We start from the raw sequence: 25,098 nt of genomic DNA on the forward strand, positions 1-25,098 counted from the left end.
GAGATTTTTGTTCCAGGTCTTCAAAAGGCACCAAGGAGACAATGATTGATGGTGCCTGGAAATCAAGTTTGCATGAGTCAAGTCTTTGCCTACCCCACACCTGTCGTTAGGGGACAGGTGGGTGCAGCTTGCCTGAAATGGCCACATGGACCACATGAGGAGGCTTCAGGGGGCCTTTGGGTCACTCCTTAATGGTGTGATGAGAGCAAGGACCCAGGGTAATTGGTTGTGGATGAGCTTGCTGGAGAGAGATAGAGATTGGAGCAGGTGTGGCTGTGGGAATGTGACTTAACTTGACTTTGGGTGAAGGTGGGATGCTGGAGAGAGCATATATGGTGAGGGCATAAATGCAGCTCACAAACCCCTATCTAGAGTAGTTGGTGGACATTTTGTGCTTTTGGTATTTTATATTGTTTTGATTATGTCGATTGTACTTTGAGGGCCTTTGGTCCAGAAAGCTGCATATAAATAAACCATAACCAAACGCAACATCACTGGAACAGGTGGGTTGGGATGGAGTAGACAGAGAAAAAGAAGCAATATATGAGACAGATTCTCCAGTGATCCATCCATTGGAGGGCTGTGCTTGTAGCTATTTACCAGCAGAATGTTGTCTGCAGGGATCTAGTTTATACTAGTGATGATTGTGCTATAGTGGCACTGACATTACTAGGTAAAGGGACCCCTGACCATTAGGTCTAGTCGCAGACGACTCTGGGGTTGCGGCACTCATCTCGCTTTATTGGTCGAGGGAGCCAGCGTACAGCTTCTGAGTCATGTGGCCAGCATGACTAAGCCGCTTCTTGTGAACCAGAGCAGCACACGGAAACACCGTTTACCTTCCCACCACAGTGGTACCTATTTATCTACTTGCACTTGATGTGCTTTCGAGCTGCTAGGTTGGCAGGAGCAGGGACTGAGCAACAGGAACTCACCCCGTTGCGGGGATTCAAACCGCCGACCTTCTGATCGGCAAGCCCTAGGCTCTGTGGTTTAACCCACAGCACCACCCACGGCCCTCGCTGACATTACTACTGTCAGATTAATTAAACATTCACCCCAGAGCCATGTATACCATCAGGCACTGATTCTCCAGAGTCCTGAGTGGGAACCTTCTTAGCTTGCTGGCTTTCCAACCAAAGATCAAACACTTTTATATATATATGAGGCATGAACTCTGCCATTGAACTGGAATCTTCTTCTACAAGCTAACCCTATATCTATTATTTGATTTTTTTGGTTTTGTTTTGTTTAGTGTACATGACGATTAATTAGTTATTTGTTAGTTCAACACAGGGATGTTTTACTGGAGGGAGGATTGTGTGGATGGAGTAATGTGGTGGATTGAATGATTGTGTGGGGGTGTTTCAGTTATGTGGAGTGTGAATGTGCATGCAATTTTTGTGTGTGATTGCAATGCACTTTGGTAACATTTATGAAATGCATCAATATATTTTCATATATAACATTTATGAAATGCATCAATATATTTTCATATTTATATATCATTTGTGGCTAAGTCCCTTGTTTAAAGATATTTAATCATGTTACTTAAAATGTAGAAATTATTAGTAGTAATCTTAACGTTGCTTGGTTTTGAATGTGTATTGCGTTTCCTGTATGGGATTCGTAAATTGCTTAGAGATTTTCTGTTGAAATATGAAGTCGTGTATAGACAAACTAAAGGAATTAACAAATAGCCTTGCACGCCCACACATCTAATTATTTTGCAAACAAGATTTAATAATTCTCATGATGTCTGTGTGTGCTACTCTAATTGGTGTTTCCCCCCTCCACTTTCTATTATATTTGCTCTTTCTACTTCTAATGCATCCATAGTAAATTTCACGTTATATGCTGTTAGCAATTTACAGTTTGTTAATAATGAGGAAAGGTCGTGCTCCTTGTCTTGCTCTGCACATTTGTGTCTCATTCTCACTGTTGACTTCAGCAGGCAAATGAATATTTTCCAACTGTTCATCCAATGTTACCTTCAGGTCACGTTCAGCTTGCTTGTTCTTGATGAGCGACGTGCATGAATGAACTGTCAGATTAATTTTTCAGAGGCATGCACTGCTTCATAAGCATAAGCACATCTGCTAATTAAAAGAAGACTGATGTAATTGTGCCTGATATAGAATTGTCATCGACTCATTTCCAAATAGTTACCTTGTAATTAAGTGTTTCATTAGTGCTTAAAAGGGGCTTAGGAAGACATAAAACCCAGTCCAAAGTAAAACGTTTGCTAGGGAATATAATAATTGGAGCTCACCAGTTTTGCAGCTCTCGACGCAAGATTTACTTATTTATTTATAAGGCCAGATGAACTTCCTGATACTCGCAACTGCTAGCATTACCGGTCGTTTTGATTCCCGGAAAAGCATCTCAAGGGCAGCACATATCAACTTGGTTGCCTGGACGTTAATGGAATTAATTGGCTAATACGAGTAGATATTTCAGCCTGATGAACTGCAGAGTTTATGTAGTAGTATGAAGGACGAAGTACAGGTGGAGTTTGGCCAGATGCACCCATTTAAAAATCTGCTGGATTGATTCTATGTGCAGTCCTACATTTCAAGTAAATGAAATGCAACCCTTTAGGTTTGTTCTGTTTTTTGTTTAGTTTTTTAAGGGAGGGGCTAGAGATCAGTAGTAGAAAACCTGCTTGGCATGTAGAAGGCCCCAGGTTTCTCTAAATAAAAATATTTATCTGCCCATCTCTCTGGTGGCATCCCTTCCCCCCCCCTCTATTCCACCACCCCCTTCCAACAGGTCCCCAGTGCAGCTTGCAAAAACAAATGAAAACAAAAATATCTAAAGAACATTAAAACCCCAGAATATTAAAAGAGCAGCATTAAAGCAGTCAATTAATGTGCATGTGAAAATAGGCTCTGGTGGATTAAGCAGATGAGACCAATAGTGGGTCCAATGGTCAAGGAGGTGGTTTCTGCTTGTGTAGGAAAGTAAGGGGCAGATGAAAGCACGCCAAAGTGCAAGTAGATACTGGTAAATAGGTACCGCTCCGGCGGGAAGGTAAACGGAGTTTGTGTGCACTGCTCTGGTTCGCCAGAACCAGCTTAGTCATGCTGGTTCTGGAAGCTGTCTGCAGACAAATGCTGGCTCCCTTGGCCTATAGAGCGATATGAGCGCCGCAACCCTAGAGTCATCCGCGACTGTACCGAATGGTCAGGGGTACCTTTACCTTTAACGGGCATACAGGGCTCATCAACCTGGGGATATAGCCCATCTAGGAGAAGGAAAACTCTAATTCTAAACCTAGTGTATATTTTCTCGTGTCCATCTTGTGGGAATCTTCCCAACAACTGCTTTTAATGATACTGGAGTCCAGTGCAGATTGGAATCTGGCACACATACCTGTATCTATGCCATGCTTATAGATCCAGTGCCTTTTGCCACTTGATAAAGTGACATTACCAGATGTTGACTTTTTTTCTTTTTTAGAGTATTCAATCTTTTGACGAGGAACAGACTTTGAATTCATTTTCCCTCAGAATTTTGTGCACTTATATATAATGTTTCCTGAGTGATGATGCGCTTGACTCTGCAATTTTCTGCTACTGCCAATTTCCCCAGGATTTTGATTGGATTGCAAAGTATTTCCTATGAGAACTTAGGGATAATTCTCATAGCTTCTGCAAGCGTGATGGCTATTTGGTAGTGCTGCACATCAGCTCCTTGCCCATAGCAAACTGGTTGTGAGCAAATACTGCTGGACATTTTGCCAACTACTGGAAACCTATGTTGTTATAGAGTGCATGCTAAAAGTCTAATGAAAATGGCCTTTGTACTTGCACAATGCTGCAACAGCTGGGAAACCAAGGAAATTGAAACATAGGAATCTAAATGCCACTTTCTCTCTCTCTTTTTGGTGACATCAAGGTGTGTATTGTACAAAAGAGAGATACAGAGAAGATGTATGCCATGAAGTACATGAATAAACAGCAGTGCGTTGAAAGGGATGAGGTTCGCAATGTGTTCAGAGAACTGGAGATCCTGCAGGAAATTGAGCATGCCTTCTTGGTGAATCTCTGGTGAATCTCTTATTTTCTTTTATTTATTTTAGGGATGGGTGGGAGGTGCTTCTGTTCCACCAATTGTGCCTAGGACCATGTTAATCTTAGTAGAAGTGGGTTTGGGGACACAGCAGTATTCAAGGTCTGGTTTTCAAAATGCCATAACACATAACAGGAGATAGCAGAGTCCTTAGACAGCAGCAAAGAAAAAGTAGCATTGTAGAAATCCATAGTACCACTAGTAGTAGGTTCAGAGGAATAGCTGTTTTAAAACCCCTAATAAATCTTTAGGACACCCTCTGGGAAGAAAAAAAAAAAAGATTTGGGGATTGATCCAAGTTGGCTGTTCCCTGGGTGGCTTTGCCTAGTCCTAGTTTTTAACAGAAGCCACTCTGCTACCTTCCCAGCAAGCAGGTCTCTGTTGCTTACTGGCAGGGACAAGGGAAGAGCACTGGATTGGGCAATGCCCCTCCCACCTTCACCCTCACCCTCCCAATGAGCAGCAATGACCCATCTGCTGGGAAGGTTGCATAGCGACTCTGTCTCACCCAGGGAGCCACTTCCATTATTTAACCCCTGTTTCCTAGCCAATTGCATCATCATCAAGATGCTCTAACCTTCCCTGGTGAGCCTCTGTCCCACTGGCTTCCTCTTTTAACCATTGTTCAGCTCTACATTGTCCAGTACAGTCGTACCTTGATTGTAGAATGCCTTGGTATTCGTACGTTTCGGCTCCCGAACGATCGAAACCCAGAAGTCAGTGTTCCGGTTTTTGAACATGTTTTCAGAAGCCGAACATCCAATGTGGCTTCCGCTATTGTTTCCGGCATGCCTGCGCAATCGGAAGCCAGTCGGAAGCCGTGCCTTGGTTTCTAAACATTTCGGAAGTTGGACGGACTTCTGGAACACATTCTGTTAAAAAACCAAGGTACGACTGTATAAAGAATATCTCCAGGCCCAGGATGCCCTTCAGCTCCTAGACCATCAAGAGGCTAGACAGCAGCAACTCCAGCTTGCCAATGAATCATTCACACTGATGGCACTGGTTTTTGTTTAATAATGAAAAGAGACAGCCCGCTTGATATTCTGGTACATTATTGATTATGCCTGGAAAAAAATGAGTGTGGAATGATCATATTACTGAAGCCATGTGACTGTGCCAGATATAGAAGCGGGGATTATATGAGCAAGGTAAAATTAACTGGGACAGCTGCTCCTTGCAAGATATGAAACAGGGACCTGTTCATATAATCAGCCCTGCAAAACAAAATAACAAAATTGATTTATCTAGAACAAATATAGGATGGCAATGGGCAAAAAGGGACTCGGAGAAATTCGCGGGTTATATTTAGACATATAAATATTGAAGATGCCTACTTATTGTTACTGCTTTGCAGGTGCATGGGTAAGTGAAGTGGGAAAACAGGCCCCTCATTTGGTAGCACCGTCTGTGAAATCTGAATGGGTAGTGCAGAGTTTGCTCAACTCACCTTTGCTAATTTTCCGCAGGTACTCGTTTCAGGATGAAGAGGACATGTTTATGGTAGTGGATTTACTCCTGGGTGGTGACCTACGTTATCATCTCCAGCAAAACGTGCAGTTCACCGAGGAAACAGTGAAACTCTATATCTGTGAGATGGCATCAGCTTTAGACTATTTGCGCAGTCAGCATATTATACACAGGTAACAACACAATCTGTTATTCCCAGCTGTTGGGAACTGGCACAGCCATCAAACAAATTAGGCTCATTTGAGAGAGCTTTTGAGCTGGTTGCAGCTAGTGCAAACCCCCACCCCCGCATTCGATCTGCGGCCCAATTAGGCCAGATGGCTCCACGCCTACCCTGATCTGGGCCTGATCCAGGCCCTGAGCTGAATCAGGGGCCTGGCAAAGCACTAGGCTATTAAAAACATGTGAGGAAGAGGATCCAGGTAGAGACTTTCACCTGCACTACCTCTTTCTTCCCCCCTCTCATCACCTGACCACATACAGTGGACGCTCAGGTTGTAAACATTTATTTTTTGTCTACATTTATACATATTTTTTGTCTATATTTAAGTTTTGTATGTCAAAGATATTTCATGTTTTTTCTTCCCCCCCTTTTCTTTTTTCTCTTTTCTCTTTCTTTTCGCAAATGATAATTTGTATAAATTGTATAATTCCTTAAACCCAATAAAGTTTATTTTTTTTTTTAAAGTGATCCATGTGGGAGGCATGTTCGCAACCCACAGCACCGCGTCTGTGCATGCACAGGTCGTGATTCAGCGCTTCTGTGCATGCACAAAGCATGATTTAGCACTTCTGCACATGCGCAAACGCCGAAACCCAGAAGTAACCTGTTCCGGTACTTCTGGGTTTGGCACGTCTGTATCCCGAAAACGCGCAACCCGCAGTGAGCGCAACCCGAGGTATGACTGTATTTAATTGGAGTTTTAATTGGCCCAATTTGATTTGAGATGTGGGATTTGTCCAGAGCAGATGCACAGTCCTAGATTCAGCTAGGGGGAATCTCAGCAAGAAAACTGACCAATAAATATTGGCAGTAAATGCAGCGATGGAGCAAGTTGATTGGGTGCCTTCAAGGAGTCTGCCTGCCTCCTCCCACTCGGCCGCCCTACAGCTGAGGGGGAGGCAACAGGGAGACTGTTTCAGGCAGTACAGAGCTTGCAGGCACTCAAGCCACTGCATCACTCCCAGGAGAGGCACATGGCTCAGGCACGCTGCAGGCCCCACAGTGAGTGCCGCCCACTATTTTGTCACACACACACCCCTCAGTGGGGACACCCAGGGCGGACCGCACCTACCATACCCCCCCCCCTCGCTACACCCCTGAGTAAATGTCAGGAGCTGGGGTAAGAAGTAGGCCAGCAATAAAAAACACCGGTGTAAGCAAAGTCAACTTTTATTTCAAAGAAATAAAAACAGCACGGGTCTGGTGGTCACAGGAGTTCTTCCCAGCAGGTCTTGCCCCAATGAGACAGTTGTGAGAACTGAAGGTCCCCACTTTCCTACTACTCTCCAAGACTCCTCCCCTGGTTCCTTCTCCCAAAGCCTAAGACTCTATAGCCTTGTCTCTTGTTGCTCCATCCTCTTCTTTCCTCTCGGTGTTCTGGGAGATTGGGGAGAGGGGGAGGGGAGGAGAGCTGGTCACTGCAGCAAAGGGAGACTCCCTGGATTCTTCAGCAGCCTGACTCATCTCTGCTTCCTTCCTCCGAGTCTGAACTGCTCTCTGCCCCAGCATCTTCCTGCTCAGTAAACCCTGTTACCTCTTCAGCTTCTGACACCTCCTCCTCCCTGTCTGTCCCCTCTTCTTCCTTTTTACCACTCATTGCCATCCCACCACCAATCTCCTAGCTCTGAACCTTCTTCCCATGCAGGATCCCTTGGGGGTTCCCCTGCTGGTGCCTCCCACCACTCCTCTGCTATATTAAAACATTTAAGGAAATGGGAGATCCAATCACAAATCTCTGTTGCCTTCTCTTCTTAGGTCCTGGGAAAACTGGATCTGATCTCAGGCTGTGTTCAGAACATAACATTCTTTTGTTTATTGAGCCTGTTTTAAGGTGTGTGTTTTTCAAATCAAGTTTGTGAATTTCACCCCACCATCTTTTTTTAATTGCACTGTGGCAATATTTTTGAAATCTGCAAACAACAACAACCCAACATTTGGTAGGCTCATGAGGCATTTTGCATTTGCCTTTTCCAAGTTGTGTATAAATGCTTGTTTTTGCTTTCCAGAGACGTGAAACCAGACAATATTCTCCTTGATGAACAAGGTATGGGGGAAATTGCTAATTATGTCTATTGCTTCTGCCTTTGAATAGTCTTCATCCCCTGGTGTTTTTCTTTCTTTTTTGTCTTTTGCATTCATTTACATCTTCCGATTTATACTGCATTTCTGTGGTTGTGAATGATAAATAGAAGGTTATGGGATCGAAAGCAAATCGATTCCATTCATCTGCCGTCAAGACTTGTTTCAGTGAAGAATTAGCAGTAATTGACATTGACTGGTAGCTACTATTACTCATTCCGGAAAGCTTTTTCATAAGTGCAGCTGATATGTAATTCCTCTGCTGATATAGAAACCTTGCATGAAGGTACATATTTATACATATATATATATATATATATTTTAAGAAGTTTTGACATCTATGTGCCTGCTTGGGTAGGCAGAGGCAAGAATAAAGTGTTTTGCTGTGGTTAAATTTCTGGTTGGCAAGCCAGGAATAAAGGAAGAGTCCACAATTCTGCTTGGTTTTGAGAGGATAAGGGTTGTGACTCAGTGGTAGATCACATGCTTTGCAGACCAAAGGTTCCAGGTTCAATCCCCGGGCTGGGGAAAGACCCCCACCTGAAGCTCTCGAGAGCCACATCCAGTCAGTGTAGTTACAGAATACTCTTTACTGAACTGTGTAGATGATAGGAAGGCATCTTCCTATGAAAACCCACATGGAGCTTCATAGGAACAGAAGCTTCCACTTCCACTTTAGCATTTATCAGTATTGGTGCTCATCCTCATGTGGGGGCTCTGTGTCTTTATCAACGATCCTATGAATGCAACACAGCTTTAGAGCAGGAGTTATTTAGAGCATATCACCACATGGAGGTTGCTTTCCTGGAGTTCTGCCATCCATATGTAAAGTTTGGGATATTGGCCTGTCAGGAACTGGCTGGACGATGAGGAATAATGAGAGGCTTCAGCCGGAGAACCCCCTAGGGCAGGGGTCAGCAAACTTTTTCAGCAGGGGGCCGGTCCACTGTCCCTCAGACCTTGTTGGGGGCTGGACTGTATTTTGAAAAATAATAATAAACGAATTCCTATGCTCCATAAATAACCCAGAGATGTATTTTAAATAAAAGCACACATTCTACTCATGTCAAAACACCAGGCAGGCCCCACAAATAACCCCGAGATGCATTTTAAATAAAAGGACATGTTCTACTCAAGTAAAAACATGCTGATTCCTAGACCCTCCGTGGGCTGGATTGAGAAGGCAATTGGGCCGGATCTGGCCCCAGGGCCTCAGTTTGCCTACCCATGCCCTAGGGAAGCTTGAGCAGAGGAAGGCTTTGAGCCAGAGGAGTGGTGATGGGACACGGAAGACAGATCAGAGGGTGAAGCTGGGGGAGGGGGATGGTTGGATGCTGAAGCACATTTTATTTTTAAAAATTGCAAATTGCTGCCTAAATGCAGAGAACCAAATTTAAGATAGGAAAAATCAGAACTGAAACTGCAAGGTTCACCCATCCCCATCTGCCATGGAACTATGCAGACTACAAGACGTATCTTGGGCTCCAGCTACAAGTGATGCTGGCAGACCTCTATCGTTAAAAGCTGTACTTTCCCAATCTGGAGTGCTGCAGTGTTTGTGTCCCTCTGTGAAATCTAATGTGCTAAATGGGTGCGAAGACAGTGGGGAGGATAGTCCAACTCCTCCTGCCTTTGGGAGCTTTAAATGCCATTCCCAGACCTAGCTTTACACGACTTTGGTAGAACCACATTTAGAAACACCGGCTCTGTTATATTTAGTCTGAATCATCTTCTCTCCGTAATGAAACTCCTTCAAGAACCAGATAGAGAGGGTGGCACATTTCATCCTATTCAGTGTGAGCTTTGATTTGATGGCACTTGAATGAATTCATGCAATGTGTGATTCTAATGGTTTGCAATCGGTCGCTGGATGATTTGTTCATGTGTCCCCCTGGTGGTGTCTTCAGCTCTTTTTCACTCAGGCAACAGCACATTCCCATATCAAGTAGCTTTTCACAAGCCAAGAAAGAGAAGTGGCAAAAGTGTGGCCTACTGTGACCACAGTCTTCTTAAAGCTGGTTTTTGCCTGCTCTTGTTCTAAGGAGAATCCTGGGAATAGCATGTCCTTTTGCTAGTTATTCCAAGGAAAAGAGTTAAACGAAAGAGATGCCTGTTGCAGAGCATATTGACCCAGGAGTACAGTTTTCTAAATTACATACCATAAATTGGCCAAAAGTACTACCGGTATGTTGTCATCTTGACCCATTGTAAAAAAAAATCTCATTGGATCAGAATAACAACTTCTATACTAAAATACTGGTAACCACAATTAGTTCACAGTGCAATATGCAGAGGTGCTTCACAATTCTAGATTTACTTAAGACTGTATTATTCTTCCTCTGATATATGTTAACCTGGTGTTTTTTTAAAACAAATTATAGAAAGTCTTGATGGAGCATCCCTCCCTTTAAAAAATGTATTGATGTACAGGTTGAATTCATGAGATAATGAAAAATAATTCCAAATCTAGGCGATTTTTGTGGATCTTTATTCCCGAGTCCTAATTTGCTGTCATCATCTGCAAGCTTCCGCTAAGAAAATTCAAATATTCTGATATTTGTGCATAATGCAGATGAAGCGTGTTTGTATGTACCTGTTTTATTTGCATAACATACCTTTTTAAGCCACATGGGAGCACAGAGTAAGGTTACTTAAACTGGCTGAAATCAATATGCCTAAACAACCATGTTTTGGATTAAGTTGTATTCTGCTTCTAAGATCCAGATTTTTGACGATTCTAGAATTTTTTTTACTGGGATGAGGCAAATAGAAAACAGAGAACACTAGGAAAATTGTGAAAGAGTGGTTTATTGGTGTAAAGAAGCCTCATTTCAAACCACTAGAAACCCTTGCAATCTTCCTTCAATGGTGGAATTGCCAGATGTCATCAGTATGTGTCCACACTTTTTCTGAATTCACAAGGACTAGAAACTTGTGTTTCAAAATGAAAACTGAGGGGTTTTTTTTAGCATGCTGAATTCTACAGTAGACACCAGATTATGCTCATAATGCCTAATAGCCAGACATAATTCTTACCGAGCAGCTTTATTCATCTTAATAAGAGCTAATATTGCTTGCCAGCCAGCTACAGAAAATATTTGGGGATGGTGTGACTACATGCATTAATGTTGCCCTCTGAAGTAGTTACTTTCTGGACAACTTGGACACTTTGGGTTTTCATTCTAAAAATCTGTGCTGGTTTTCTTCCTTTTAAGGCCATGCACACCTAACAGATTTTAATATTGCAACAATAATCCGTGATGGTGAAAGAGCAACCGCGTTAGCTGGGACTAAGCCGTATATGGGTAAGTCAAAGCTTGCCAGTTTTAAATAATAACATATTTTACCATATTCTTCCCACATAAAACTGTTAGGATTTCCTGTGTAGCTTTTCCCCCTGTGCCAGTTAGAACTGACCACCACCAGATCTTTTATTAATGGTGCGGAAACTCAGGCAAAGCAGGTGTAAAACACTTTCCCTCTGAACAACCAGCAAATATACAAAACCCAAAAACATCAAGCAAAAAAAAAAATCCCTTCAAACACAATTAAAAACAGCACGTTAATTAACAGGATTAAAGAAAAGAAGAGGGCTCAGTCAAACCCTTGAGTAAATAGCAAAGTTTTAGCTGCCTCTGTAAAACAGAAAAGCTCCTGGGTCTCATTTGGCAGAGCGTTTCATAGAGTGATCTGGTTTGTACGTCACAGTATTCCAGTCTATGGGACAAGGACTCCCAGCCACTTTGTTCCTTCCTGTCCTTTTAGCTCAGCACAGCATCTAAACCAAGGTTTGGCTTAAGTGTAACAGCCAAACCCAGTCTTGCGGTTAAGGTTTGTTCTTGGTTGCAACTCACGGTTCAGAAGACACACTAAACCAAAGCTTGGCTTAGCTCAGCATGGCACGCGAGTTAAACAGACCAGGGAGGAAAAAAAGCAGCTGCAAACTCCTCTCTGGGAGCTCACACCTTTGCACAAATTAGTCCATTGGGTGTGACTGCAGAGAATGTCCTGCTTCTGGTAACTATGGATCTTGAGTATGGCTTCCATTGATGACGGGAGCATGTGGGCAGGTACATATGGAAGAAAAGAGTCCTCGAAGTCCCAAGGTCCTAAGCCAAACTTTAAAGGTCAAAATGAGCAGCTTGATTTGAGCTTGAAAACAACCTTTCTCCTCCCCAAGCCTTTAAGGAAAAACATTTTCAGAGCTATGTATCTTATTCTTGTTTCCATAGTCCTGTACCCACTAAACCTGGCAGCAAATTCCACTGAAATAAGCGGGATGTACTTCTGAACAGACATTTACAGGAATGAGCTGTTAGTTTACAGCCAGTTTCATAGAAACCAGTAGCAACCAGTGGGGTGGTATTTCTCATCTGGCTTCCCAGCATGAAGGTCATAGCCGGTAACCGATAAGGGAAGAGGCCAGGCAGCAGGGAGGTTGGCGCAGTGTTTGTGTAGCAGCAGAGACAGTCAAGTACCCTGACTGCTGCTCCTGCACCAACCTCTCTCCTTCCTCTCCCCTCTCCCTTTTGGTTACTGTCAGTGATCCCTGCATTGGGAAGCCAGATGAGCAATGCCACCCCATTCTGCTCTGCTCCACTGCCTGCTACTGACCAAAGCCAAAATGGATGGAGGCATTCAATAGTGTCCCCCTTTCTTTATATTTTCAGCTCCAGAGATCTTTCATTCCTTTCTGAATGGTGGAACTGGTTACTCCTTCGAAGTTGACTGGTGGTCCCTGGGAGTGATGGCATACGAGCTCCTCCGTGGATGGGTATCCTGTTCTTTAGTGTTTAGAAAAGATAGTTTGGCATTATTTCAGTGCTTCGTGGTCCTCAGAAGTAAGCCTGGGATTCCCCCCCTCCCCCGGTTTTTCAATATCTTTTCTTCTTCTTTTTCTCAGAGGCCTTACGACATCCACTCTAATAGCCCCGTGGAATCCTTAGTTCAGTTGTTCAGCACCGTGAGTGTCCAGTACGTAACAGGATGGTCAAAGGACACGGTGGCCTTATTGAGAAAGGTAAATAACTTATCTATCTGGGAAAGGTTGCAATTATTTATTAGCACAATGCAAATAATAAGGACCTTGGTCCAAAGAGACGTGCTCATGCTGACTTGCCTGCATGTTGCTGCATGCATGTATCTGTGATTGTTTGGCCTCTAAACAGATGGCACCCTGTGCATTGTTTCCAGTGCAGTGCCGGGAAGCAAGCCATGCATCTCTGAGACTTGAATGCAGAGCTACTCTGCTTGGAACAATATTCACGGTGCCCTTTTGCTCAGAGGCTTCTCAATCCAGACTATGTGCCACTCCCTCTAGAGAAGGACCGCAGCAACGTCCAACCTAGTGGATGCTGTAAACTTTCACCAACCTAATGCCCTTTAGATGTTTTTGACTGCAACTCCCATCAGCCTCAGGGGCACCATCTGGAGAGCACCAGGTTGGCAAAGGCTGCTCTAGACTGGGTGCCATCGCTGAGATTTGTGGAATTAGCACGCTAAGGAAATGACTATGAAATAGACAAGTGAGGTGATCCTCCAGCTCCTGATCTGCTTTCTGGTGTGACTCGAATTCATTTACAGCTGTTCTCTTTGCAATACTTAAATATTACCAGCCAGCAATTACCAGGTTATCTCTTTTCACTCATAAACATGAGGACTGTGCACGGACATCCCCCACACAAGATCTACACTGCGGCCCCATTCTGTGGACCCTGGATCAGACTGGTTTGCCCTGTACACCACCCACCCTGCCCCAAATCCACCTCAAAGCAATTTGGGGGCAGAGCTAAGGGATTTTTCAGGGGTTTTTTAATGCTACTTTAACATATGGTTAAAATAGGGCTTAAAAATACAGTCAGAAGGGGATACACCAGCATTGCACAGGATTGGATCCTCCCACTTAGCAGCAAGAGGATCCAATCCTGCATGGTGCTGCTTCAGGGGGAAGGAATAATGCAAACGCCCAGTTGGTCCCTCATTTTTGGAAGCTTCTCTTCCATGCCTGGCTCTCCTTCCTGCTTGACACCCTGCCCCCCGACAGCTCCAAAGAAGCTTGACTTGGCTTTGGCTTTGGGCCTTGAGTGAATCCATTGCACAGCTCTAATAAGTGTTAGTAAGAAGCTGTGGTTATTATTATTACTTAACAGAGCAGTTGTTTACAGGTGAACAAGTTCTGATGTACGTCCAGAATGCCCTTACCTGCAAGGCCTGTCCAAATCCTTTCACTGGAGGAACTGCTCCCATGTTATAGATCAGGTTCATCAACTGAAATGAAGGAGATAACTGATAGGAATACCTGGCTGTATACAGAATTCAGCATTAGCATGATCATTATTCCTGCGTGGAAAAGAGTAGCCAATTATTGCAACTTCTTGTAAGTTCAGGGTAGAGTGAGGGTGTTTGGAAGCCTAGTAGTTTGTCAGAACCATCACTCTCTCTAACAGTGAATTCAGTGCTGAGTGCTGACAGCATTGGAGCTACAAAAGGGGGGGGCGGTGATGGGAAAGAAGAGGGAATGTGCTCTGGGGAACCCCAAGAGTTTAACAAGTCTAGACAAGCTTCAAAAACAAAACTCCTCAAAGGAGAACATGCTCAGTAGCCATGGGCTGTCAAGTATCATTTGGAAAAGAAGAATGAAAAAACCTGGGGTTAGGATGGAATGGAATGTCCTTTAGTACAGCTGGCTAGCTGGCTGGCTGGAACCTTGAGCACAAGTCCTGTTGTTAGGAGATACGTTGCAGCATTCTGTTGCCGGCTCCACCTGTAATATCCTAGAGGCAACGTGGAGGAGAGCAATGCAGGCTTCCAATGGGTTTTCTCTATAGCCCCTTGCACTCAGATAAAGAAACTCATGTTCATTTTTCAGTAACAGTTACCAAGTAAAATGTGCCTCGTTAGATAACGTTTTCCTGTTTCAATGAGAGAGGAAATTTGTCATTCTGTGTTTATAAATGTTGGATAGTTTTAAAAAGCTAGATTTCAGCATCCTGTTAAGAATATATATAAAAATTAATAAACCCAACAGTAATAGCAATTGAGTGTCTCCAGTGTAATCCAATGGAAGGTGGACAATATACAAACCAGCAATTAAAGTTTGATTTTTAAGTGGAGTTCCATTATGAAACAATTCCATTGAAACTTGCTCAACAAGAGCACAGATGCCCTCTGCTGGATTTGTGTAGGAACACAGCCCAGTCTTAAAAACAAACATCGTCTAGAAAACCAAACCGAATATATCCATAGTAGAAAATAACATTGAACAAATTATGTAAGAACACAATATAAAGCAGTTTTCTACGTGCTTTTGCAAAGGGTCTGGCCAACATATAATCATAATTAGTGCTAACTACCATTCCTTTGGGACGCGGGTGGTGCTGTGGTCTAAACCACTGACTGTAGGGCTTGCCGTTTGGAAGGTCGGTGGTTCGAATCCCCGCGATGGGGTGAGCTCCCGTTGTTCAGTCCCAGCTGCTGCCCACCTAGCAGTTTGAAAGCACGTCAAAGTGCAAGTAGATAAATAGGTACCGCTCTGGCAAGAAGGTAAACAGCATTTCCATGCGCTGCTCTGGTTCGCCAGAAGCAGCTTAGTCATGCTGGCCACATGACCTGGAAGCTGTCTGTGGACAAACGCCAGCTCCCTCAGCCTATAGAGCGAGATGAGCGTGCAACCCCAGAGTCGTCTGCAACTGGACCTAGCGGTCAGGGATATCTTTACCTTTACCATTCCTTCAACTTTAAAGGGCATATTGAGATTCCCTTTGTGGTGAAGCTATAGAATGATGATATGGAAACTGTTGGCTGAGTTGCTAACTGGCAGTGATCAAGCAATCAGACAGCTGCTTTCCTGCTTGCCGAAGTCACTGTGGCTCCACCCAAGAGGGTCATGTGCCACACTTCTGAGTTGGGTTAAATGGCTGGAAGATATAATATTTATGCTACCAATAACAAAAGGGCCATTTGTCCTCTCTGTCTGATCTGTGGCTGGTCTGAAATACCACCAGTGCCGGATTAGTAGAATATTGGCCAACGGAAACATGGAAACCACCAGAGTTATAGGCAGCAGAAAACTAGCTGGATCTTCCACTGAAATAAATGGGGAAATGAATGAACTAAGGAAAAGGCACAATTCAAATAAATGGGAGACAAAATGAATGACATTTTTAGAATTAATATGAACAGGAAACTAGATTTTGTCCCCCCCTCCATTGAACAGCTCTAGTGAGACTCATGCAGATGCAATAGCCATGTCAGAGAGATAGCATTAGGAATTGGCCCAGATCAAGGCAGGTTTGTACTGTTCTATCAAAATCAAGCTTTGCCTCATCGCTCAACATTTGCAATTTCAGCTTTTGACGGTGAACCCTGAGCATCGGTTTTCTAGCTTAGCTAGCATCCAGACTTCTTCCTACTTATCTAACGTGGACTGGGACGAAATCTGCGAAAAGAAAGTGGAGGCAGGATTTGTGCCTAACGTAAGTCGAAGAGATGAGTACGTTTGTTTCTGTCCCTGATCCCTATGTATTGTGAAGCAGGGGAGAGAGAAAGCCAGGGATTTTCTGTTCTGCAAACAAATTTGGCATGCCGCTCAAATTACCTTGCTTGTCAATCGCATGGCTTTGAGGCAATATCCTGGTCTGGTTTTAACAGAAAGGCCGTCTGCATTGTGACCCCACCTTTGAGCTGGAAGAGATGATCCTGGAGTCGAGGCCGCTGCACAAGAAGAAAAAGAGGCTTGCAAAGAATAAATCCAGGGATAATAGCAAGGATAGTTCGCAATCGGTACGTGTCCCCTTGCAATTCCCCCCCAAAAACTGATGGAGTGCTGAGTTACTGTGGGGCCTGTTACTTTGCAAAGAATGAGAGACTGGTCTCTGCTAGAGGGTGGCAGTGCTGTTTTTCCTTTCAGTTATGTGAGAATAAAGGGCATATGCATTCTACCATTCTCTTATTTAATTCCTCTAGGGGGAACCTTCACCAGCCCAAGGGGCTGTCCCAGGGCAACATCCCACAGACCCATGGTAGTGGGTGGGGCCAGAGGCAAAATGTAGGCGGAGCAATGGGTGTGACTCAATGGGTGTGTACAGTAGGCTACATTCCAGTCATGCAAAAGTCAGAGGATTCTACATATGCTCCTCTGCATCTAGGCAAGCAAGGGTTATGATCACAGTTCAAAAGCCAGAGCTATGTTATTACCACTTGGATGAGGGTGTTGAGGAGATCCAGGGAGGGAAGTTTGGCCTGGGGGGGGGGGGAGGGAGCTAGGGCAAGTCCCAAGGGCTGAATAAGGAGATCTGGAGGGCTTGAGGCTCCTCACTTCTGCTCCACCAGGCAATCATGTGAATGCAATGGCAGAGAACTTGCCTTCCATTAGGCGATATGTGGCACTAGTTGCTTTGCTACTGGACTACTGCAATGTGCTCTTTGTGGGGCTACCTTTGAAGGTGACCCGGAAACTACAACTAATCCAGAATGCGGCAGCTAGACTGGTGACTGGGAGTGGCCGCTGAGACCACATAACACCGGTCTTGAAAGACCTACATTGGCTCCCAGTACGTTTCCGAGCACAATTCAAAGTGTTGGTGCTGACCTTTAAAGACCTAAACGGCCTCAGCCCAGTATACCTGAAGGAGCATCTCCACCCCAATCGTCCGGCCCGGACACTGAGGTCCAGCTCCGAGGGCTTTCTGGTGGTTCCCTGACTGTGAGAAGTGAAGTTACAGGGAACCAGACAGAGGGCCTTCTTGGTAGTGGTGCCCTCCCTATGGAACGACCTCCCATCAGATGTCAAGGAAATAAACAACTATCTGACTTTTAGAAGACATCTGAAAGCAGCCCTGTTTAGGGAAGTTTTTAATGTTTGATATTTTGTCGTGTTTTTGATGTTCTGTTGCGAGCCGCCCAGAGTGGCTGGGAAGGCCCAGCCAGATGGGCAGGGTATAAATATATTGTTGTTGCTGTTACTGCAGAACTGAATGAAGGAACCAAAGAGAGGCTTCCAAGTTGTTCTTAGCATTTGTGCTATATAAGTCAACTGGGGAGCAGCCAGTATGAGGTGCACTGTTCCCCCAGCTTCCCAGCACTGTGGGCTGCTGGTGCTTACTGGGGAGGAGAGCAGGGCGGAGCAGGGAGCTCAGTGCAGTGTGGCACATGGTGGCAGGTGCATCCGATTGGCTCCCTGCACCTTGCCACTCCCCCTCTCTGTAGTGGCGATGGCCAACAGCGTCGGGAGGCTGGGAGAACCACGGAGCCACACTTGCCTCGCCCCACGAGCCCCTCCTGAGTAAATGTCATTCAGAAATTTTGGCAGGAAGTACATGTTAACTGTTTTCTTTTCTTTTATCAGGAAAATGACTACCTCCAGGATTGCCTGGAAGCAATTCAGCAAGATTTTGTCATTTTTAACAGAGAGAAGTAAGTTTAGGAAAATGCTCTAGGGCAGGGGATGGGGAGAGGGGCTTGTTTTCATTGGCTCCTAAGTTAACTTAAGGAAGTTCATGGGAGACAAGTTTCCTGTCGCTTCCTTCCCACAGCAGAGCCCTATCACCTTCCCAAATTGCTCTGGAGCCCCTCCAAGTCCTGACCTCCCCCCAGGAGGCTTTTCTTGGGACACTGGGAAGTATTGAGAGGGCGCAAAGGGGAGAAGACTTTCCTTCAATGAATTTTCTTAGGTTAGCTTACTATAGCACCCAAGCCGCTGAGCAGGATTTGAATTGGGTGCAGAGTTAACCCCCTTATGCCAGTCAACTGATTTCCTCCAGATGTTTTGGACTACAACTCCCATCATCCCTTACCATTGGCCATGCTGGCTGGAGCTGATGGGAATTGTAGTCTAAAACATGTACTGTAGTGAGAATCTGGCTAGGAAAGGCTGCTTTGCTATAGATGCCCCCTGGTGGTGAAGAGGGAGAAGAGGATACTGTTATTACCAGCAGACCTACTCCATATTTTGAACCAGTTAGCTATCACGGCACTAATAACTGTTCATATACAAAAAATTGCATGTATGCCTCTGTTCATCGTGCAAGTATCATTTTTAACCTAAGTGACAATGCAATGTGAATTGTGGTGTTTTATTTTTTAAAGCATTCCACAAGGATGTTCTAATTAGGAGGGGGTGGCATATGACACAAACAGCCTGAGGTCAGCTAGTTTACAATTTCCTACAACTTTGAGGCAATCAAAATGTCAGAAACTTGAACAAAGAATGTATCATACATAATTCAAAAAAGAGATTTGTGCAAAATGACAGGAATGCAGGAAGAATACCAGACAGCTTGGCCTGAGATGAAATTCCTTTCTTTTTTCCTTTTCCTTTTTTTTTTAGTGATATGGCAGTGTGTTAGACCCAAGTTGTGCTGGCATGATTTAAATCATTCAAACAGGGTAGGGAGTCATTTCACAGAAATTACCTGCTGTGTGGATTTTCTGTCCTCTCCATGGTTGCATTTCAAGAAGCAACACGATGGGAGGTGATGTGAAAGAAGTTTCTAAACTAATTAATGATTAAATTAATTAAATTAATTAAAAGTGATCAGCATTCTCTGCGTAAACCCTCAAATGTCCTCACAAATGCCCTTTACAAGTCTCGGCCCCAGAGGCCACAATCAGCTAAAAGGAAGGGCTTGAAACTCATACCAAATCTCCCTAAATGTACACATTTTAAACCCCCATTTTAAAACCCACATGCTTCATCTCAAAGCACCACTTTCATAACCTTGTTTTCACACGGGCATGATAGCCTTCCTTCTCTCTCTCAATCTCTCTCTCTCTCTCTCTCTCTCTCTCTCTCTCTCTCTCTCTCTCTCTCTCAATCTCTGTCTCTCATATACAGGTTGAAGAGGAGCCAAGATCAAATGAACGAGCCCATTTCTCCTCCTGAAACCACCGACGAAGCTGAGACTGAAACAGAATCTGAAAATTCCAACCTGAATATGTGTAGCTCAGTATGTTCTTCCACAGGCAGCAGCTAGGACTACGGAGAGGAGGCAAAGGGGCCGGAAGCTTGCGCACCTCTTGAATAAATCATTCTCAGGTTGCACTGACAAGCAGATGACAGGACACTGAGTACCTTGGCTGAAGAGAAGAAGAGGAGTCACACAAAACAACACTGTAGAGCCGCAGCAGAGGCAGATAGTTCTTACAGAACTCATGGATTTTTTTTCCTTCAAAAAGGGATTGCCTCTTTTGCCCAATACTTTGCTATGCAACACTTTGGTGAAAACCGTTCCATTTCTTCCTTTGCTATTTTCTTTTCACAGGGACAGAGAGTGGGGTCTGAAGGATATTGGCAGGCGATAAGGGTTCCAGACCCAGTTCCAGCATAGGTCCAAGAGAATGCAGATTGAAAGGATGGATAGTGGTCCCAGAGGACTAGGAAAGGGGGCAAAAGCCACTGGAAGCTCACTTTTGTGGAACCGTCCTTAATATGCCAGCTAAGGCTCATGCATGCAAGATTGTCTCTTGGTATTTTCAGAGCATTAGAGAGTTCTTATGGACTGTGGCAGTTGCAAAATACTTGTAGGTTCAACTGGGACAATACAGTGACATCTTGGCCATACATGATTTTCAGAGGGCCCCATCTCAGCATTAATGGATCCTTTCCAATGGTCCTGTCCAGGGCCAGATATGCTGGGTTTTTGCAGCATGGAATTTTAAAATGGTTTTGCTGCAAGTTAGAGTGTTTTCCGAAACATGCCGAATCGTTTTGCAAAGCTATCCTTACTTGCAAGGAGCTGTTTAAGCTACAAGCATATTAATAGAGGTTAGTGTTTTCTTCACTCATAATGAAGGAGCAGGGCACTAGTTTGGCTGGATGTAGGTGAGATAGCTATAAAGCAATGCCCTAGTTATGCAGGAACTGATGCGTTGATGCGCGCTTTTTTTGTCTGCGTCGTTCTAAGTGTATTTTAATGTATTGCATATGATGTCTGTCTCGACTTCTCGTGAGGACAGGAGAGGTCCCTTGTTTTCTCCAGCTATAGATATTGCCTTTTTAAATGTTTCAGAAGCCCTTTTCTTCCCTATCCTGCAATCCTGTTCACACTTACCTGGGAATCAGCTTCATTGAACTCAGTGGGACATAGTTCTGAGTAGACTTGCATAGGATTGCACTGCCAGTGGGCTTTAGGTTACTCTGATAAAAGCACTTAGAACCCCTGGTTCTAGGACAGTAAATATCTGTGTTGTACATAAATATCGTAAGTGTTTTAATGCAAAGCTGTTTGTTACCAGATGTCTAAGAGATTGCCATGTTTGCATCCCAGTTGTGTTTTCCTGTAGGAACGTGAACGTAGCATGCTTTTACTTTCAAGGCATTTCTCCCTCGCCCTGCTGTTTTATTGAGGCGCCTGCTACAGGCCAATATGCCAGGGTTGGAACCAAGGTCCTATGAACACAGGAACCAATTTACAGCCTTACTTACGAAGCTACAACTACCTCTGTAGCAGTGCTGTAACAAGTTCCTTTATATTCCATCACTGCTAAGGAACAGGGATTTGCATGGACTTCACACCGACTCCCTTAGCGTGGGGTTTCCACAAATATTTTTGGTCTCGATGGTTTGCTTTCCATTTTAATTTCCACAAACGCAGCACACGGCATAACCGGTGCGGAGCAATTTTGTACAGACGACAACCAAAACGTAGTTGCCTTTTCCACAGTTTTATGTGGAGTTTGGTTAGGAAATGAGCATTGTGCACAACCAAAATTTCACGAAGAACAAAATTCAAGTTTGCTGGTGGAGTACAATGTAGGGGTATTCAAAGAAGCCAAAGCTTTTCCTATCAGTTCCTCTCCGTAGCCCAAACCAATGGAATGACTGCCCCGCCCCCCAACTATACAATGAAACTGCATTCACTTTTGGAAGGGGTAGCACAGTCTCACAATACCTGGCGCTACACTGGTACTGCAGGAATCTTACGCTGCAGGCATTGCCATCTATGCCAGCAGAAGTGTTTAGAGTCAAAGTGCCAACTCGGTTAGTTGACTGATTCGGCTGCATTAGCACAAGAGACTTCGCGGCACACGTACCCCAGCTTGAATCCCACACTTAAGTGTGGGTTGGCAATTGCATACTCTGTTACTCTGCTGTGATGAATTCATCAATCGCAGATTTAACATGCTGAATTATTAATCCTTTCCTCCAAGAGGAGTCTTGGAAGGAGTGTGTGCTGTGCACCTACCATTGTGTTGAATATTCTGCCTTTGTTTTCTTAAAACAGCAGCAACAACAACCCCGATACCATCTAAAAACATTATCTTCATTCAAAAGGAGCTAATAGATCTTCTTCTTCTTCTTATTGGCTACTTGATTCATGGGAAAGCGGCATCTGCTCTGTCCTTTTAAATTGGTGTCGTGCCGCTTTAAGCAAAGAATCCTGGGAGGTGTAGTTTGTTAAGGGTGCTGGGAGCTGTTAGGAGATCCCCCTTGTGGAGTTGCAATCTCCAGGGTGATTTCCTTCTTCCCAGGAAAGCTACACTTCCTCCCTGTCCTTGAGTCATTTATTCTGCCAATACTGTACTGCATTCCTGATACACAATATAGCACACTGACTCTGAGGAATCGAGGGTTTGATTGAGGCACAATCTTTTAGACAAGGGATTTATGTATTTTTAAAGCCTGTTCCTATGTACTTTACTAAAGCGATGTACTTTTCCTTTTCACTATAATACCTGATAACGTGTGGGGTGCAATCACAGGGACCTGTGGTTTCTAAGAGATAACTCTAAAATAAATGCTTATATTGAGCACAATGGTTATTGGTATCAATCATCAGTCAGCAAGTGAAGAACTGGCTTGTTTCAGCAGTTAGAATTTGTTGTGTATTTATAAGCAGGTAATTGAATCCGCTTTGATGTGGACCGTGGCTATTGTAAAACATTCCAATGGGGGGTGGGCGCTAAGGTCCCAAAAGCAGCCCATGCCCTGATCATTTGTCTGTAAATTTTGCATACCAGTAAATATGTCAGTTAATGCCTCTCACTCTTGTTGATGGTGAATCACTACAAATGCTGAAAGGGACCAAGACTTGGACAGAAGCATTCTTGTTGATGGAAGCCGGAATGGTGCCATACAATAAAAAGATGAGATAAGCCCTGCTGGATCAGGCTGAAGTTCCATCTAGTCCAGCATCCTCGTCCCAATGTGGCCAGGTGCCTGTGAGAAGCCCACAATCAGAACCTTGGTCAGTTGTATACCACTTGGTCAACCACATGGAAAGGCCTATTGCAAAGAAAGCCCACACAGTACAATCTAGATGTCATTGGATTACAACTTCCCATCAGTTCCAGCCAGACTGGCCAATGGCAGCTGAAATCCCACAATATCTTGAAGGCACCACGCTGGCTGCTCTGGTACAGTGGACCAAGTGTTGACTGGTAGGGTCCAATGCTAACTTGGCTGTGGTGCTAATTGGCCAGTCCCTATGTCTCAGCCCAACTGACCTCGCAGGCTCTCTGTGAGAACAAAATGGGACCGTTCTCATGTATGCCGCCCTCAGTTTCTTTGGTGGAAGGCTGCAAGCCAACCACAGTTTTAAAATAAATACGATGGAGAGTTAGCAAGAGAAGCCTGGGAGGTAAAATACCAGCAGAGCTTCTAGTGTTGCAGGTGAGCTGGCAACTTCACATTCAGGTTATCTTGATGTGAATTTTGGCCCTCACATCTGAACATTTCACTGGTAAGATATATATATATATGGTAAGATATATAAATGCACACACATACACACACACAACCATATATCATATGGTGTTTAATGAACACAATAGATTGGGCTTGCAGATCTCTGAATTAGGAGCTCACCTGGTGCAACCTGAGCTGTTTCTCAAGTTTATCAGCAGGAGCTGTCATTGTACATGCAAACTATTCATGGGGATAAACCTCAGAGGAGTAATATTTAAAAACAAATGCAAAACACCTGTGTTGGCAATAGAAAGCTAAGGTGCCGGTGGGATCTTGATGCACCGAGGGTGACTATTCTTTTGTTGGTTTATTACAGTGCAACTTTACTTTGTAAAAAATCTTTGTAAACGAGGTTCGTTCATTTCTGTAAGTTTTACTGCATGAAAAGGAACAGTCTGTTCTACGAGAACATTTCAGTTACAGCAATATGTTTGTGGGATTGTTTTTATTTTGGCAGGTATCTGCGGAAAAGTCATTGCATTGGTGGAGAAATAAATGTGTTTTGGTTTTTTAAAAAAACAGAACTGAACGTTAACATTTATTTATATGATTTAAAAAAAACAACAACAACACAGCAGCAACCTGCAATGTTGTGGCAAGTAGAAAGTGGTCACTGAAGAGTCCTTTTTGGCAAAGGTTGCAGGGCAGAAGCAGAGCGACATCTGGATCAGATGCATGCCTACTGAACGGTAATCCTACTGGACAAGTCAGACCAATATCAGTAGCCTCCACCCATGCTGAGTGTGCCTGACAAGTCAGAAATCATGCAGCTCCATGCTGCTGACCAAAATGCTCCTCTGCCTCTGATCCTAAGGACACATGAATCTGCCGTATCCTGAGTAAGACCATGAGACCATCTAGCTCAGCATTGTCTTTGCTGACTGGCAGCAGCTCTCCAGGATGTCAGAGAGGTCCCTCCCAGTCCTTCCTGGAGATGCTGGGGGTTGAACCTGCATTCAACACATGTTCTCTGCCTGCATTGCCCACCTGTAATGGTGTGGAGCTTCTCTCATCTAGAACGGTGTGAGCTGTTCATTAGATAGTAATGAGCTTTTGTTAGATTATTCATAGAGATTTCTTCTCTGATCCAGCCAGAGCTACTTTGCGCACAGGTGCAGACTTCTGCGACCAAATTCCTAGCCAAATAGACAGTGATGCATGAGAACAGATCCTGTGAGCAGGACTCATCAGCCCATTCCAACAGCCAAAGCAGTATGTATGTAGACCCATCAAATAATGTACAATAGCACCAATCAGCTGTTTGGGGGAGGAGAGGGAGTCGTACTTTTTCTCTGCACCAAACACCTGACCTGCCCATCATTGATTATGTGACAGGGCTATGGATAGACATCCCATTTGCTTTGTGTGCATGGTGTGTTAAAGGCCAAGTGTGTGCAAATGGTGTTATAAGCCAAGCATGGGGAGCAGGTGGCGCTGTGGTCTAAACCACTGAGCTTCTTGGGCTTGCCGATTGGAAGGTCACCAGTTTAAATCCGCATGACAAGGTGAGCTCCCATTGCTCTGTCCCAGCTCCTGCCAACCTAGCAGTTCGAAAGCACGCCAGTGC

The 25,098-nt window shown here is 44.2% G+C and overlaps 1 protein-coding gene across 2 annotated transcripts in view; it reads left to right on the forward strand.

Moving 5' to 3' along the window:
- STK32C (serine/threonine kinase 32C) overlaps positions 1-21,476 on the forward strand; it is a 165,581-nt gene extending 144,105 nt beyond the window's left edge. For both annotated transcript variants that reach the window (XM_033149347.1, XM_033149348.1), the window contains 10 exons: positions 3,901-4,052; positions 5,544-5,717; positions 7,774-7,811; positions 11,062-11,151; positions 12,517-12,620; positions 12,750-12,866; positions 16,195-16,320; positions 16,496-16,627; positions 18,192-18,259; positions 19,680-21,476. In XM_033149347.1, coding sequence (XP_033005238.1) covers positions 3,901-4,052; positions 5,544-5,717; positions 7,774-7,811; positions 11,062-11,151; positions 12,517-12,620; positions 12,750-12,866; positions 16,195-16,320; positions 16,496-16,627; positions 18,192-18,259; positions 19,680-19,818 — 1,140 coding nt within the window. In that variant the 3' untranslated portion in view covers positions 19,819-21,476. The remainder of the gene's footprint in view (positions 1-3,900; positions 4,053-5,543; positions 5,718-7,773; positions 7,812-11,061; positions 11,152-12,516; positions 12,621-12,749; positions 12,867-16,194; positions 16,321-16,495; positions 16,628-18,191; positions 18,260-19,679) is intronic.
- The last annotated feature ends 3,622 nt before the right edge of the window (positions 21,477-25,098 follow it).

This window comes from Lacerta agilis, chromosome 5, assembly GCF_009819535.1.
Source record: "Lacerta agilis isolate rLacAgi1 chromosome 5, rLacAgi1.pri, whole genome shotgun sequence".
Taxonomy (NCBI): domain Eukaryota; kingdom Metazoa; phylum Chordata; class Lepidosauria; order Squamata; family Lacertidae; genus Lacerta; species Lacerta agilis.